The sequence below is a fragment of the Carya illinoinensis genome, chromosome 9, assembly GCF_018687715.1.
Source record: "Carya illinoinensis cultivar Pawnee chromosome 9, C.illinoinensisPawnee_v1, whole genome shotgun sequence".
Lineage (NCBI taxonomy): Eukaryota > Viridiplantae > Streptophyta > Magnoliopsida > Fagales > Juglandaceae > Carya > Carya illinoinensis.
In genome coordinates, this window is record NC_056760.1 from 9499417 (window position 1) to 9513968 (window position 14552).

At 37.2% G+C, this 14552-nt stretch overlaps 5 protein-coding genes across 11 annotated transcripts in view; 1 reads left to right on the top strand and 4 right to left on the bottom strand.

Annotated features, from left to right (window-relative positions):
- LOC122276765 (G-type lectin S-receptor-like serine/threonine-protein kinase B120) overlaps window positions 1-991 on the bottom strand; it is a 39571-nt gene extending 38580 nt beyond the window's left edge. Inside the window, exons 1-2 of the mRNA XM_043086670.1 lie at window positions 983-991; window positions 683-900 (exon numbers count right to left, since the gene is read on the bottom strand). Coding sequence (XP_042942604.1) covers window positions 683-900; window positions 983-991 — 227 coding nt within the window. The remainder of the gene's footprint in view (window positions 1-682; window positions 901-982) is intronic.
- Window positions 565-2528, bottom strand: LOC122276578 (putative cysteine-rich receptor-like protein kinase 35). 3 transcript variants are annotated; one of them, XM_043086408.1, is made up of 6 exons: window positions 2389-2528; window positions 2158-2268; window positions 1750-1949; window positions 1353-1563; window positions 1009-1263; window positions 565-900 (listed from the first exon to the last, which is right to left on the bottom strand). In XM_043086408.1, the coding sequence occupies exons 1-5, from the start codon at window positions 2408-2410 to the stop codon at window positions 1067-1069; spliced, it is 741 nt and encodes a 246-aa protein (XP_042942342.1). In that variant the 5' UTR covers window positions 2411-2528; the 3' UTR covers window positions 565-900; window positions 1009-1066. The 3 variants fall into 3 exon arrangements, with proteins under 3 accessions (XP_042942342.1, XP_042942344.1, XP_042942343.1); XM_043086409.1 differs by lacking the exon at window positions 565-900 and adding an exon at window positions 901-924; XM_043086410.1 differs by lacking the exon at window positions 2158-2268 and having other exon boundaries at window positions 2389-2512.
- On the bottom strand, window positions 2472-3239 carry LOC122276576 (cysteine-rich repeat secretory protein 38-like). The gene has a single exon (XM_043086406.1). It carries the CDS (start codon window positions 3186-3188, stop codon window positions 2472-2474), a length of 717 nt encoding a protein of 238 aa, XP_042942340.1. The 5' UTR covers window positions 3189-3239.
- A 687-nt stretch (window positions 3240-3926) lies between these two features.
- Window positions 3927-11067, top strand: LOC122276575 (probable UDP-3-O-acylglucosamine N-acyltransferase 2, mitochondrial). 5 transcript variants are annotated; one of them, XR_006228895.1, is made up of 11 exons: window positions 3952-4284; window positions 4777-4984; window positions 5752-5828; window positions 6224-6273; window positions 6399-6463; window positions 6598-6649; window positions 6726-6796; window positions 6939-7005; window positions 7885-7956; window positions 8123-8309; window positions 11010-11067. XR_006228895.1 is itself a non-coding variant. In XM_043086403.1 (10 exons), exons 1-10 carry the CDS (start codon window positions 3942-3944, stop codon window positions 8183-8185), a joined length of 780 nt encoding a protein of 259 aa, XP_042942337.1. In that variant the 5' UTR covers window positions 3927-3941; the 3' UTR covers window positions 8186-10630. The 5 variants fall into 5 exon arrangements, 4 of the variants coding, with proteins under 4 accessions (XP_042942337.1, XP_042942336.1, XP_042942339.1 ...); XM_043086403.1 differs by lacking the exon at window positions 11010-11067 and having other exon boundaries at window positions 3927-3991; window positions 4772-4984; window positions 8123-10630; XM_043086402.1 differs by lacking the exon at window positions 11010-11067 and having other exon boundaries at window positions 8123-10630.
- Window positions 11068-11440: 373 nt separating this feature from the next.
- Window positions 11441-13077, bottom strand: LOC122276580 (protein NDR1-like). The gene is made up of 2 exons (XM_043086411.1): window positions 12927-13077; window positions 11441-12851 (listed from the first exon to the last, which is right to left on the bottom strand). Exon 2 carries the CDS (start codon window positions 12203-12205, stop codon window positions 11594-11596), a length of 612 nt encoding a protein of 203 aa, XP_042942345.1. The 5' UTR covers window positions 12206-12851; window positions 12927-13077; the 3' UTR covers window positions 11441-11593.
- Window positions 13078-14552: the final 1475 nt, after the last annotated feature.

A 14552-nucleotide genomic window follows, 5' to 3' on the forward strand; every position in this document is an offset into this window, starting at 1 on the left:
TTCATTTTTAATTAATAACATAGTAGATAATTATATCAAATTTTATTAAAATATACTGTAAAAATCTTGTTTAACAAAATAAACTAATCTATTCAAACAATTTTTAATTTCTTATTATCATTATTAATGAATTTAGTTGTAGTAGAATAATAGTTAATAATATAACTTAAATAAAACTATTATTTATGCAAATACAAATACTGAGGCTTAGGACAAGGCCGACAAAGGAATAAAACTAACTTAAAACAGTCCAATAAAAATACAGCTCACATGAGTCCGATTCCAACATAAAATAACTTATTAATTTTGTAAAAACTTAAGCTCATCAAAGAAATCAAACCCACTATGTAAACCATTAGTCCAAAAACAATTCAGCCATGTCTTAAACACTGAGGGGTATATATATGTAATATATAATAGCAAAATAATCCTTTATTAAATTTTACAAGAGAGCTACACTTCAAATGGTTAAGGGTTTTAAGGACTTTTTGATCAAACAAGACTTAATGGACTGTCTTAATTGTAAAATAAGAAAAGTTAACGAAAAGATAATAAAAATTACTATTTACAGTTAAATAACCACTTATTATAATAGAATAGAGATATATGTATGTATTGTAACGTATAATTAGTGGCTAATTATAACGCTTATCACGTCAATGAGCGGAAAGGTTGAAGTAACAAATTACCAAATATAAAGAAATCAAGGCTTCTGTTGAGCATGAATTCGTACACAAGAAGCTTTTCCTGGCCCTCAATGGCACATCCCAAGAGCTTCACAAGGTTTCTATGTTGAAGTCGTGCAATGAGTATGACCTCATTTTTAAATTCCTCTAAGCCTTGCCATGACTTCCTTGATAGCCTTTTAACCGCTACTCCCTTCCCATCTTCTAGCACTCCCTGATGATCATCGAGTAGAACATTCTAACAATATCAGGCATATATAAATTCAGGCCGATGAAGCAATATATAATACTCAGGCCGGCCGCATGATATTGCATCGATTACCTTGTAGATATAGGTCCCAGCAATTTGAGCAGTATTATTAGCCTCGCCCTCGCTTCCTTCAAAGATCGATCCTTGCCATTCCAAAGTCTGAGATCTTGGGATTCATGTCATAGTCCAGTAAGACATTACTAGGTTTTAGGTCCCTATGAATTATTCTAAGTCGTGAATCCTGGTGAAGATAAAGAATTCCCCTTGCAATTCCATCTATTATATTAAGTCGTCTGCTCCAACTGAGTTGTGCACATCTGCTTCGATCTGTATATTATATACGTACAAAGTTGATTCGAGCACCCATAAAGAAAGAAAAAAAAAAGAATGCATGGGGATTCGGGAAATTAACTTACCAAAGAGAAAGACATCTAGGCTGTTGTTGGGCATGAATTCATAAACAAGCAGCCTTTCGTCTCCCTCTACGCAAAAACCAAGAAGCTTGACAAGATTTTTGCGTTGAAGCTTCATTATAAGTAGAACCTCATTTATGAATTCCTCTGAACCCTGCTCGGAACCGAAGGATAGCCTCTTAACCGCTACTTCCTTTCCATCACTTAGTAAACCCTACAAAAGATAATTTGCTTAATTTTTCCGATCAACGTATATTTAAATTAAAAAATAAATAAATAAATATATTTAAAAAAAGAAAAAAAGAAAAAGAAAAAGGCAAATGCTTAATTTGAGACGATCGTACTCCTCACCGTCTTCATTCCTATTCTTTCTATTACTTCCTATAACGACTTTTATTACCTTGTAGACAGGACCAAAACCACCCTCCCCAAGCTTATTTGAATCGGAGAAGTTATCAGTAGCTGCTTGTATTGATGACAACTTAATATAGGGAAAATCTTGAGCTTGGGGGTCATATCTTCCTTGAAAATTGCAGTGATGAAAGCGTGAGACACTTGGATTACTATTATTTGCTCGCTGACAAACAAATTCTTTCTTCCCTGAATAAAAAAGAACCGGTAACGAATTAAAGAAAATTAATGTTTGGTATATAAAGAGATTTTGTAGAAACAAATTCACCAAATAATATTGTAAAGTTTCATTTTAAATAAATGTAATGCCTAATATTTAACCCATCAATTCCTGAATTTTACTTTTATAAAATTGAATGTAGAATTTGTAAAGTAAGCTCGGTGATAGGCATCTTACGTTTCCGAGCCTTTTTGTTCGCAAGACAAGACATGCCGGAAGCAAAAAGTACCATCGCCAAGCATGCTGATACAACTATATTAATGATCATCCATATTTTCCTTCCGCCGCCTGCGTTTAATTGAAGGCAATCGCTTCCGATTCTTTATAATTGACTACATATATATCACGTTGAATAGTAAAAAATAGAAGAAATTATCTGTAGAGGTGTACGTGTTGACGAATACTTACTTCCTGATACTTGGGCATTCATTGAAGATGTCGCGTCATATTTATAGAAGTCGTAGAACTCATACCTCAAGAAGCAACTACTACTAAAAAGCCTTGCACCGATGGAGAAGTAGCAGCGCGCAGTTTAATACATCTGCAATGGCCCTCTCAAGGCATGAATGACAGCCATCACCGGATAAGTCTCTTGTGCACTGCACAAGAGCATATATTGTTTTGTCCTCAAAGTCTACTTCTCCGGTAGCATACCGTAATTTAGCTGAAAGATTGAAAGCTGCTGCCTCCGTCGTAAGGTTATTCAAAGTCTCCTTAACAACAGATCGATATTTGAACTGTAGTGGTTGGGAAAGATTCATCGGGTTATATTGGTGCTTGTTTCCTGTGAGATTCACTTGGCCAAAGAAATTTTGGTTGGAGTAGCGCAGCTGGCATAGCTCCTCCCATACAACTGCTTCCCTTGTGTATGGACAGAGCTTCAAAATGTCTTTTGTAGCGGTTGCTATGCACTTCCCGCAGTTTTCATTTGTGACATAGTCGAGGCACATGTGTACACCATAAACTCTATACGTATCATTTCCTGTGGAGGTATTATAGAATTTGGAAGAAGAAGCTTTTGAGGATAAAGAGATCAGGAGTTCGTCAAGGTTATTTTTAAATGGACTGCCGTCTATATAGTCAGCACTTGTGTTAGGACAAGAGCTATAAGGAGGGTCGGCATAGGCCAGCTCCCATAGGAGAAGGGCAAGAAAAGCAGAAAACATAAGCAATCGAATGAATCTTGGACTGATATGGGGACGATTCATGCTCCACCTCCTAAGTTCTCTACTAGGATCAATAATGGGAAAATCTCTCTTTGGAGTAGCTGTTAAACATAAGGCCGAAGTCAAGTGAACAATTGTAGTACTATTCCACGTCAAACCACTTTGTGGAAAATATGCATTACCACGTACATGCATGGGAAAAAATGCGTTAGACTACAATTGCATTAATTACAAGGGGACCATGCATTCTGTCTTTTATAAGCTAATTCAACGGTACGCCTTTCTGTATTATATATATATATATATGTAATTTCCTGGATGTTTGATATCTCATTATTCTTGAAGGCAAGTTCAAGGATATATCTCATTTTTCTTGACGGCTTGCGGTCAATATAGAATACTGGCTGCTTATAAAGCCCAACACCTACTCTTACGTGGAATATCACAATAATCAATTTTAAATTTCGACATCTACGTTTAGTTAGCTTGTCGTAAGTGACATGACTCAGATTATATATTTTTGCATTGATATTATTTATAACCCTTTAATGAGGCCCAAATCACATATAGACATATATTTTAAAAGAATTAATAAATGATACAATTAAAATCCATTAAAATCATTATATAAAATAAAATAAAATAATATGAGGCATCCACCTACACTGTAATATTACTCAGGCCGCCCAGCTTCACATTCATGACTCAGATTAGGCCCAATACAATTTTATATATTATTCCATATGTGACGATAATACCCTTAGATATTTGTGATAATAACCGGAGTGTCCCTTTATGCCCAACCCGAGATCCATTCTAAACAGCTTCAGAAGCAGACATCCGAGGTAAGCTTCACTCCCACTTCTCAAAGTGAAACCTTTTCCTACTCTTCTGAAGCCTAAGGTCGCATTCATTCTTCTCTCTCTCTCTCTCTCTCTCTCTCTCGCCATGGCACAAGCTGTTCGAAAACTATACAACTTGGGCTCCTCCTTCTCTCCAATATCTCACCGCATTTACAACAAACACAAGGCGAATAGTCAAGGCCTATATGCGTTATCTCCATGGGGAAAAAGTATTCGTTGTCATTTCTCAGTGGGAAATTGCCAAGCCGGGCCTAGTGCTTCATCTGATACGTCTGGTGCGTCATGCTGACAGATGAAGTTTGAAGTTGTTTTGCAGTATTATTGTTTGTGGAAATGTCTGGGAGGGTAGATCCAGTTACAAAGCTTGCAATATCATGTTCTATATGTGTGGTTTGTGTTTCATTGATAGAGCTTGTAACTGTTGGAAAATCAAGGTGAAAGGCTTGGTAAAAATGAGTTTAGGCAGTATCCTAAACACTAACCGTGTAGTATAGTATTGCTTAGCTTAAGGTGTATTATAAATGATGATATATTTTTCTGAAATTCAACAGAAATTTATTATTTTGATGCGTCTTCGACATGCATTATGAAGCCGAATTGCATTTGTTTTGTTTTAGTTGATTGTTAGGTTTCCATTTGTAATTTCACTTGTCTTTCTGGGCTTAGCATTTCTCTTCAAACATAAAAACTGTTGAATTTCTTATGGACTTTCGCTTCACTCATGCACTAATTGGAAACTTGTAACATGCATTGAATTTCAAGATTAGAGGATGGTGCTGGACTAAGCCACCAAGAATTCCAGAGATGGCAAAATGGAGGTGGGCAATTCCACAAGTCAGCTTGCATTGATCCGACAGCACTCATAGAGACTGGTGCTATAGTTCATCCAAAATCCGTTGTAGGTGCATATGTTCATATCGGATCGGGAACTGTAATCGGACCTTCTGTTACAATTGGCCAATTGACAAAAATAGGGTGAAACTTCTTCTTTAAACAGCAATACGAAAATTTAATTCTGTGTATTATTGTTCGACGTAGTGACACTGCTCTGGCGATCTTATGGTAGCCATCTCTCCTCATTTCTTTACGCTGTTCCACTGAAGCCTTTGTGCAATAATATATTTACTTTGAAGAAAACTCTTGAGCATATTATGGGAAAACACATTGCTCTGTACTGTACTTTGTGGCTGAGGAGTGGGGAGGGTAGGATTTGTTGGATTCCATCAAAGCATGGGGGTTTTGGACATGCAAGTTTGCCTGCCCTGGGCGGCATAAATTATGGAAGCTTATACCATCTAGCTTATTGTGGTGCATATATAGGGAAAGGAATAACTTGAATTTTGAGGATCCTTAGAAGATGATGATATACGTAAAGGATATTTTCTTTAGAACCCTATATCATTGGCTGGCAGCCTGGCTCCCAGGATTTTCCAAGACATCGTGAAAAGTTATGTAGATTTCTTTTAGTGATCTGGAAATATTGAGCAACAGGGTTTAATTTATATTAAAAATGGTAAAAAGTTAGAAAACTAAAAACATAGCTTACATATAAAGTTTCTTATTGGCAATCTTGAGCCTGATCAGTTATTCCTGCACTTTTTGGATGGGTGCATGTGTGAATGCAAGACCATATGATTTGTGGGAGCGAATAATGCAAATATATATACAGGTCTATTTATCAAATTAATGTTTATATATGCATGTATACTGATTTGATTTGAACAAAACTACTATTTTGCCAGATATAATGTCGCACTCAGTAATTGCAGCATAGGTGATTCATGTGTAATCCACAATGGAGTTTGCATTGGTCAAGATGGTAAGATTTGATAACCATCAGCTTGGTTGATTTGTACGTAATGGATAGCTGGACTCTCAACTTATTTAGAGATTAATTCCATGTACAATTCGTGTTTTCTATTGACTTACCTCACTTGTCCCTTGCATATAATGAAGACCTGATATGTATAAAGTGATTTACTTTTAATGCATGATTTTCATCTATATACTGCCTATGCTTCTTATGATGTTCCTTGCTTGTAGACCTTCACCTTCAATTTTAATAGTGATCCATCATTAAATTTTCAACAGACAGAGATTCCCCCCTCCCCCTACTTTCCACTTCCTTTTTTATAGGTGTTATCCAGAAATATAATTATAAGTACAAGTCCATTGTTGTCTTCTGATATTAGATGCCAAATTGTTTACATGCAGGATTTGGTTTTCTTGTGGATGAAAAGGGGGACATCGTTAAGAGGCCTCAAGTTGGTGATATTATATTTGTTGACTCAAAGTCAACTTTATGTTGTCGTCTGCTACATGCCTGTGTTGCTTTGAATCAGCAATGAAGCACTTTATTTTATAGATGTCTTTTGTTTTTCCTCTGCAGTTGCTGGATGCTAGGGTGGGGAACCATGTGGAGATTGGTGCAAATACATGTATTGATAGGGGGAGGTGAGACGTGTAATGGCTTTTGAGTAGCTATTATAGATATTGTTTCATGAGTAGTTACAAAATTTTCTGTATCGGTTTGTACTTGAAGCTGTCCAACCTGGAGGCTTAATTATGCCACTTATTTGTTTATGCAGTTGGAGAGATACAGTTATAGGGGATCATTCAAAGATAGATAATTTAGTTCAGGTTGGTTTCTGCTTTCTTGATTGGTTGTCAACTTTTTTCTGTAAATTGATGATTGCCAGTATGGTTGGCTTTGCAGGTTGGTCATAATGTAGTTGTTGGGAAAAGTTGCATGCTTTGTGGACAAGTTGGGATTGCGGGTTCAGTGACGTATGTTATTTCTGATTAGCTTTTTTTTTTTTTTCAATTCTTTATATCTTTGTCAAGTTTTGAGTCACAATTTTCGAGCTTTCTGTTTACAATTACTTGATGAAGCTTAGCGTTACTTCTATGTCTTGCATGTTCTTTACAGGATAGGAGACTATGTTACTTTTGGGGGAAGGGTAGCAGTCCGGGATCACGTTTCCATTGTTTCAAAGGTATTGACTTGGTAATGTAAAAAGGCTGTCAAGATGTAGCATATTTTCTGGAAAGCCCAACAACCTTGTATTTGCTTGTCAGTTTGAACTTGTTAGACCCACTTATCAAATATGCTAGTGGAAACATATTTGGTATAATTAGCAGCATATAATGTTAGCTGTTGGAAAAACCCTTTTAATTGAGTTTATATGTTGAATATGGACTTGTATTTTTTACTATATGTTTATATGTTAGCAGCATATATTTTTTACTATATTTCCTTTACTTATCATAAAATAAAAAATGGAATTGTATTTCTCCTGTGAGGATTCATCTTGTGAGGCGTTATATAAAATGCTGATGGCCCATTAAAGGCATAAACTAAATTTTTGGTGACTGATCATTTGGTGAAAAAGTAGAATTTTCTCTGTACGAGGCAGATATAGATTTTCATCAGGCATAAACTCTTTAATGTTTAAGTTCGCATATATTCAGTAATATATCTTCCATGTTTTTCCCGTATCATTTCAGTTTGAACTCTTATCAGAGTTTTAACGACTTTACTTGTTCTATAGATGAGTATCCTTGGCTCCTTTCATGTATTAGAGATGCAATTTATTGGGTTTTAAGATTTTGAGTCACTCGGAAAATAAATTGAAATAAAAAATCAGACATTCTTGCTCTCTTTTCTACACTTGTCTGAAGTGGATTCACATGATCATCAAATATACATATTTTGCCTGGCATACTTGAATGTCTCCATACTCTTATTATTTGGTCATACAGAATGCACATAGCCTTATATACACGTAGGTAGGATTACCATTGTACTGCTTCCATTGGCTAGAGAGTAAGAGTACTGGGTTGAGAACAAGATATCTAATCCCATGGAGTTGCAGGTCAGGCTTGCGGCTACTAGCTGTGTCACCAAGGATATCAAAGAACCTGGGGATTATGGCGGCTTCCCTGCTGTGAGGATTGCCTTATTACGTTTTTTTTTTCCCTTTTAATTTTGTTTCTTGCCTTAGTGTTCCCGAGATGGTAATGGATCAGCCAAACTTGTTGCTGCTAACTGATTGTTGGAAATTTGTTACCAAATATAATATGGATATGACTTAAATCTCGGTTGCTTTGTAGGTTCCAATTCATGAGTGGCGAAGACAAGTTGCTTCACAATCTTGGGCATCAAAGAAAAATTAAGAGTTGTGAGATGATTTAATGGTGGGCTTGTTTGGGTTCTGTCTGAGTGCTGACTAGAGGAGTCAAATGATGTGCCAACTCTAGGAGATTGCTTACCTAGAGAAGTACTGCACTTGCCACTGTGGTAGGGCTGTTCATACGAAATCCGGCCCGGCCCGGAACCCGCCTAAACCGGATTCCGGTTAAGGGTTTCGGCCCGGATCAAATCCGGGCCGGTACCCGTATCTTTGAATCCGGGCTCATCCGGCCCGGATGCGGTTTTATAACACCCGGGTAACGGTTTAAACCCGTTATCCGGGTTTAATAAAAAGCTTCGCCTAAGCATTGTTGCCCTAGCCGCCCCACCCCCCTTCTTCTCTCTCGAATTCAGTCTCTTCTCTCTCTCTACCCCCGATTCACTTTCTCTGTTATCCTCTCTCACTTTCTCTCATCTACTCTATCTCTTGCTATGCTCTCTACTCTGTCTGTCTCTCTCTCTCTCTCGCGCGTGTGCGCCGACAGTGAAGCCCTAAGTTTCTGCGGCCGTCTCTCTTACCGCTGGAATTTTGTTAAGCCACTCTCTCTCTCAATGTCGACTTGGGTATTTTAGAATATTTGTTCATGTATATTTTTTCCTATTTCCAGATTTGGGTAAAAGTTCGTGTTAATTTTGTATTCTTCTCTCTGTTAGTTTTGTTCTCTCTTTGGTGATTTTGAATTTGTTTTAATGAGCATGTTTTAATGTTTGAAGAGTATTTTTATGGGTTAGATCCTCGTGCCGTCGTCTTCATCCATGGGTATGTTTTATTCTCTGTTTTTTTATTCTCTTTGGTGATTTTGAGTTTGTTTTGAAGAGAAGCTTTGAATGTTTGAGGAGTATTCGGTTGTTATAGGTGTTAGAGTTTGGGTGGAAGTCGAATCGTGGGATTATAGTAAGATCCTGTTTCAATAATTTTTTTATATCAAAGTTGGATCTGTTCTGAACGAATGATCCCACTGAAATTTGAGCAATGACAAATGTAACTTGGATGAAAGTTTTAGAGTTGATGTATAATGGTTTTTTCCCTTACACTTATAAAAAAACCACACATTTATTTTTTTAGTTGATGTTTATACGGCACCATCAATGTAAAAACAGAGTTTTTACATTTTGAGGAGTATTCGATTGTATTATATCAGGTTCCTATTCTTTTACATATGACCATTAGTATCTGCAAGTGAATTTCTGATGTTCTAGATCTGAAGTAGGGATTAACTTGGTTCAAAATGGGTCTGGGAGAAGCTGGCCATAATTTGGATTTTTTAAAAGAAAAAAAAAAGGAAACCTACACTTCAAAACTTTTTTTCCTAGTATGGTCAGCAAAATAATAAAGTTGTAACCTTCAAACTACCACTGCTTTGCAACCCACCCCTTCCTTTAAAATCCAGTTTTAAGTTTATGTCATGTTACAAATTTTTATCAATTTTAGTGTCTTGATCTCAATGAGCGATAGATTGCAAAGGGAGTTGTAGTTTAGGTGGGGTAAACTGCATATGATTTTACCTAAAATAATACAATCGAATACCTTCTGCTGGCCTCTTCTTCTAATCACAACTAATTACGTACAGGTCTTGCATGCCATTTAATTCCATAGTTTTTGTTTGCATGGCTTGAGTTATATGGAAACCTTGAGTTGTGCTTTTTAGGTTAATTAGTTGTTTATAGCATTAGCTGATATGTATGTGTTAATTATAATTAGTTGATATGTATGTGGACGTTGGGGAGCTGCGCTTAAGTACACCTTTTTCATAACCTGGTTTTTGCGTTTTTGGTTTTGATTTTGGTACATTTATGCTGCTAATTATTCTGCTGGTTTTGACATACTTTCTTTGTAAAGCAAAATTTACAGAACCAATGCAACCTGTCACCTGTCCTAGAGGGTTCTTCTTTTTACTTACAAATCTAATCTTCATACCATATGTTTTCATCGTTTTGGAAGAAATTGGTTCTATTGTCCTTGAAACGTTTAGCCTCACAAATGGCAGTAACATGCTCCAATACATGACAAGAGTAGATTCAATTGTGTAACAAGGCTGTCCAATTGATTGGCTTGATAATCTATTCTGTTGGAGTTGTCATATTTTTAGTTTTATCTCTCTCCTTTTTTATTCACCCAGTTATGTAAATGGAGAATTTAGTGTTCCTTTCCATGGTTGTGTTTTTCTCTGTTGAAATACATTCTTACTCTTCAGTTTGGGTGGCTGCAGAGGATATACTAGGAAGTCACTGTGGCGGTTGTCTTCCGTTTGGGTGGCTTCAACGAATATACTGAAGTTTTATTTGGTGTGATTAAATCACATGGAAGACTATGTTATTGATATGTAACTCATATCTTGTAATTTTATATTTTGTAATGTAATGTAATATGAAGTGGATTGTATGTATTTTAGTTTTTCATTTTTTATAGATTTTATTATTCTGGACAATGTTATGTTTAACATTACCCCTCTTAGAAAAATTCTCACAAAATATAGGCTTTTAAAAAAATAAGTATGATTTTAAACATTTTTCTTAAAATTTCTATAATAAATATAGGCTTTTACATAAAAGAGAATTATGCTTTTCAACATTGATTTTTAAAAAAAAAATTAATCCTCAGCGTTAAAAAAAAAAAAAAAAAAAAAACGGGGTTTAATCCGGAACCCGGAATCCGGGTTTTGCAAAACCCGGGTTCATCCGGGTGCCGGCCCGGATCTGATCCGGGTTAATCCGGTCCGGGTTCCGGCCCGGATTTCAAATCCGGGTTCCGGTTTAGGTATACCCGGATTTCCGGGTTGAAACCCGGATGAACAGCCCTACACTGTGGTGTAGTAGAGGCGTGGCATAATTTCTTCTTTGGTATCTTTTTTTGATTGGGGGGGGGGGGGTGTTTTCTACCATGTGCCAGCCTTCAAACCTGGTGCCCTCGATCTTTGTACTCTGTAAACATTCTATTATTCTTTTCTTATTGTCCTTCGAAAGGGCTGGTGAGCCAATTGGACCTAATCCTTTCTTCTCTCGTTGTTTAGATATGTAGTAATTTTAAAGTCTGATTGGAGCTACCTTCTTTTGTCTTCTTTTTCCCCTCTTTTTCCCCGTGGCAGAGGATCTTGTCTTATATTTCATTGCTTGCCAACGGAATGATATCTGGGTAAACTTTGTCGATGTTAAATAAGCCATTAGGGTCACAACTAAGAGCTTTTTTCCAACTCATCATGATGTGATTTCTGTTCGCTTAATAATTAGGGGGAATTCACTTACAGTCAAGAAATAATTTGCTGAGAGGTAATTGTGATATATATGCTAAAACTGTACATAAATACAAGTAATTACAATCATTCTTCTATCTCTAGATATACAAAAGCACCAAAGTTATAATCATGTAATTACTAATTCTCAACCACAGTTGGTCAAGCTTTATACCTCCTCCATTTCTTTGAAGCATGGTGTAGCTTAATCTTCTTCTTCTTGCCTGAAATCTTCCCATCCGAGCCAACTTTTAGTTGACCCTCCAATTCTAATTTATGATGCTTACTCTTCTTTCCCAACGTCTTATATCGAAACTTAGTTAATAACCCAACCTTCACATCGGCTGTTGCATTTGATATTGCATTGAGAAGAGACTTCCACACTCGTGGATTGACATCCACACGATCAATTACTTGACGAGTTTTACCTATCCCCTGATGGAAAGAAGGTATGGTTCTCTCCCCTACAGTATCCTGCCCAAAATAAAATGCGAACAAAATGTCATCATAGTATATACTGGAGTCTTCGTTTGGATTTTCAATTTCAAGGTTATACAATATGGTGCCGTTTTGTCCATCCTTGACTAACGAGGACTGGGGGATGGAGAAGTCGACAATGGTGTACTTTGGGGATCGGGGACGCAAGATTAGCCATAGAGCAAGGGCTAGAATACCCAAGAGTGCTACAACTTGGAGAAGCCAGACGTAGAAGTTATTGGCTATACAGGTGTCATCATCAAGAAGGTTTGAACTTTCAAAGGACTCGCATTTCATTTTGGATTAAATATTGGCAAGCTGGGAGGCGCTAATTTTTGAATGAGAAGAAAGAAGGATATTAAAGGTACTTGAGACTTTGAAATATCGAGGGGTGTGGATTAGTTAAGGGGAATGATATAATAAGAGGGAAGGCTTCATGTTGTTCATGTTTAAAGGACATGGGGATTTATTCTTTTCTTCTGGCCCGGTGCTCGCTTTCTTGCCTTCTCCTACGCGTAATGAATGAGCCTTGAAGGCCTCTCATACTTGGCATTATGAGAAATTAAGACTCTATCAAGAAGCTTCCTTCTCTGTACCTTGAGTATACGACACCGAAGGAATTAATTAAAGAATCTGTGGGGCAAGGGGACATCTCTCGAGCTTCTTGTTTATTTTAATATTGGAGACTGCAGTCTTTGCAATACACTGGCCTGAGATGCTTTTTGTGAAACATGGGCCGAGGGTTACTGGGAAAATACACGTTGAGCCTTATAGGGAGTGTGTCGAATGTTAATCGAAATGATTCAATTTACTACTTTTCATTAACTTGAATTTCCCAACACTTCAAAATTGAGGGAAGGTGTCAAGTATGGGGGGCACATGCAGGCTTTGTTGATGTGAACAGATCACTGGCTTGCACTGATCATAATTTGCAGCAGACGGCCTGCAAGTTGGGAGGAAAACTAACAGAAAAATAAAAAGAAGAAGAAAAGAAAGACAGAAAATCCTACAAACCAACCTTTAATCTCAATTTTTTGTCAGCTTTGACTTGTGGTGCATTAGCTTTATATTCTTCTCTCCTGACATCCTCCCATTTGAACCGATACGCAAATTAGCTTCATTAAATAACCGGTGATGCTTTGTCTTGGATCTGAATATCTTATATCTGACAACACTCCCTGATGATCATCGAGTAGAACATTCTAACAATATCAGGCATATATAAATTCAGGCCGATGAAGCAATATATAATACTCAGGCCGGCCGCATGATATTGCATGGTGTAAGCAATTATATAAACATACACAGCGGAAGAAATACCTCAAGAATAGTCTGTGTAGTTGTTCCACGAGTGAATCCAGTGTTCAAATAGTTTTCTCCACTCAGTGCGGTGAATGTGCTACGTAGATGAATCTAGAGACACATTCAAAATGCCCACAGCCTAAGTATTTTCACTCACAGACAGAGAGAGACTTTTCCAAGAGAGAGTTACCTCTGCCAAGGTATGGAAGGAGGCATTTATCAGTCGTCCGCGCCCCTTCATATGGTAACCGTTGTGGCCAGCCAAAGTTACGGCCCTTGACTCCAGGCATAACGCTTGGAGTAATGCCAGCATCTCAAAAAAGGTAAGAGGCAGGGGCATGCCCACTAAGGGCCCCCCTGCTTTATTACATCTCCCACTCGCACATAGTGGGCATCCCCAGGCATATATGTCTCAACATGTTCTCTATCTCGTTCATACAAAATAAATAGGCCGTGCGACCACCGAGTACACCTGAAAAAAAAATAAAATTGGGAGTACTATACCAAATCTCTCCTCGAGAAGACCAGCATAGCATCATCCTTAAAGTGTCTCGTATGCCCTAGACTCATTCGATCGCATCTAATCAAGCATATTCGATCCCTTTTTGAGTTTAAAAATAAACCCATAACTATGCTTTAATTGCTTCTTAGTTTTCATGATGTGTTCACAAAAATTGTCACTACCAAATTGTAGCGCCAAAGTTTGACGTCAGCAAACACAATCTAAATGCGTTGTCGAATAGTCTTCCCTTCGCCCTCATGTCACTCAATGTTAGTCTAACTGCTTTCCCAACAATACCTCTTTAGACCGTATCAATCATGATCATAGAGAATATGCTAGAGTAGCAAACATCAGAACCTTCATCTTATGATATTGTCAAAAGTCATAAAAAGGGCATCATTTTAAAATATGAAGTATAGGACTCACACAGTGAAGAAACAGGGAACTATTCATTCACTTCCATATTTGGTCGCAAGAGCACATGTAGTATGAAATACATGCTACAGTGAATCTCTCTTTATCAAAGAGCGTATGTCCATATCAAACACCGTACAGATCTTAGTTTAGACACATGTCTAACCTGATTTTCTCAATTTGCTCACCCCCAAGGTGCCAAAGAGAATCTCACATCTGGCTTACTACAGGCTACATGGATTGTGGAGTGTCCATGCACGGTTCTTTTAAATTTAATGAACCTCATCTTAGTTCTTACTAAGGCAACATATCTCTTATGTCATATTTATCTCTCTCAGGACAAGTAACAAGTGACATAATGTCTCATCTTTGCTCGCTATCTCTTTACAGCGCCAAAGGTGATCACTCGTGTGAGTGAGTCGATCT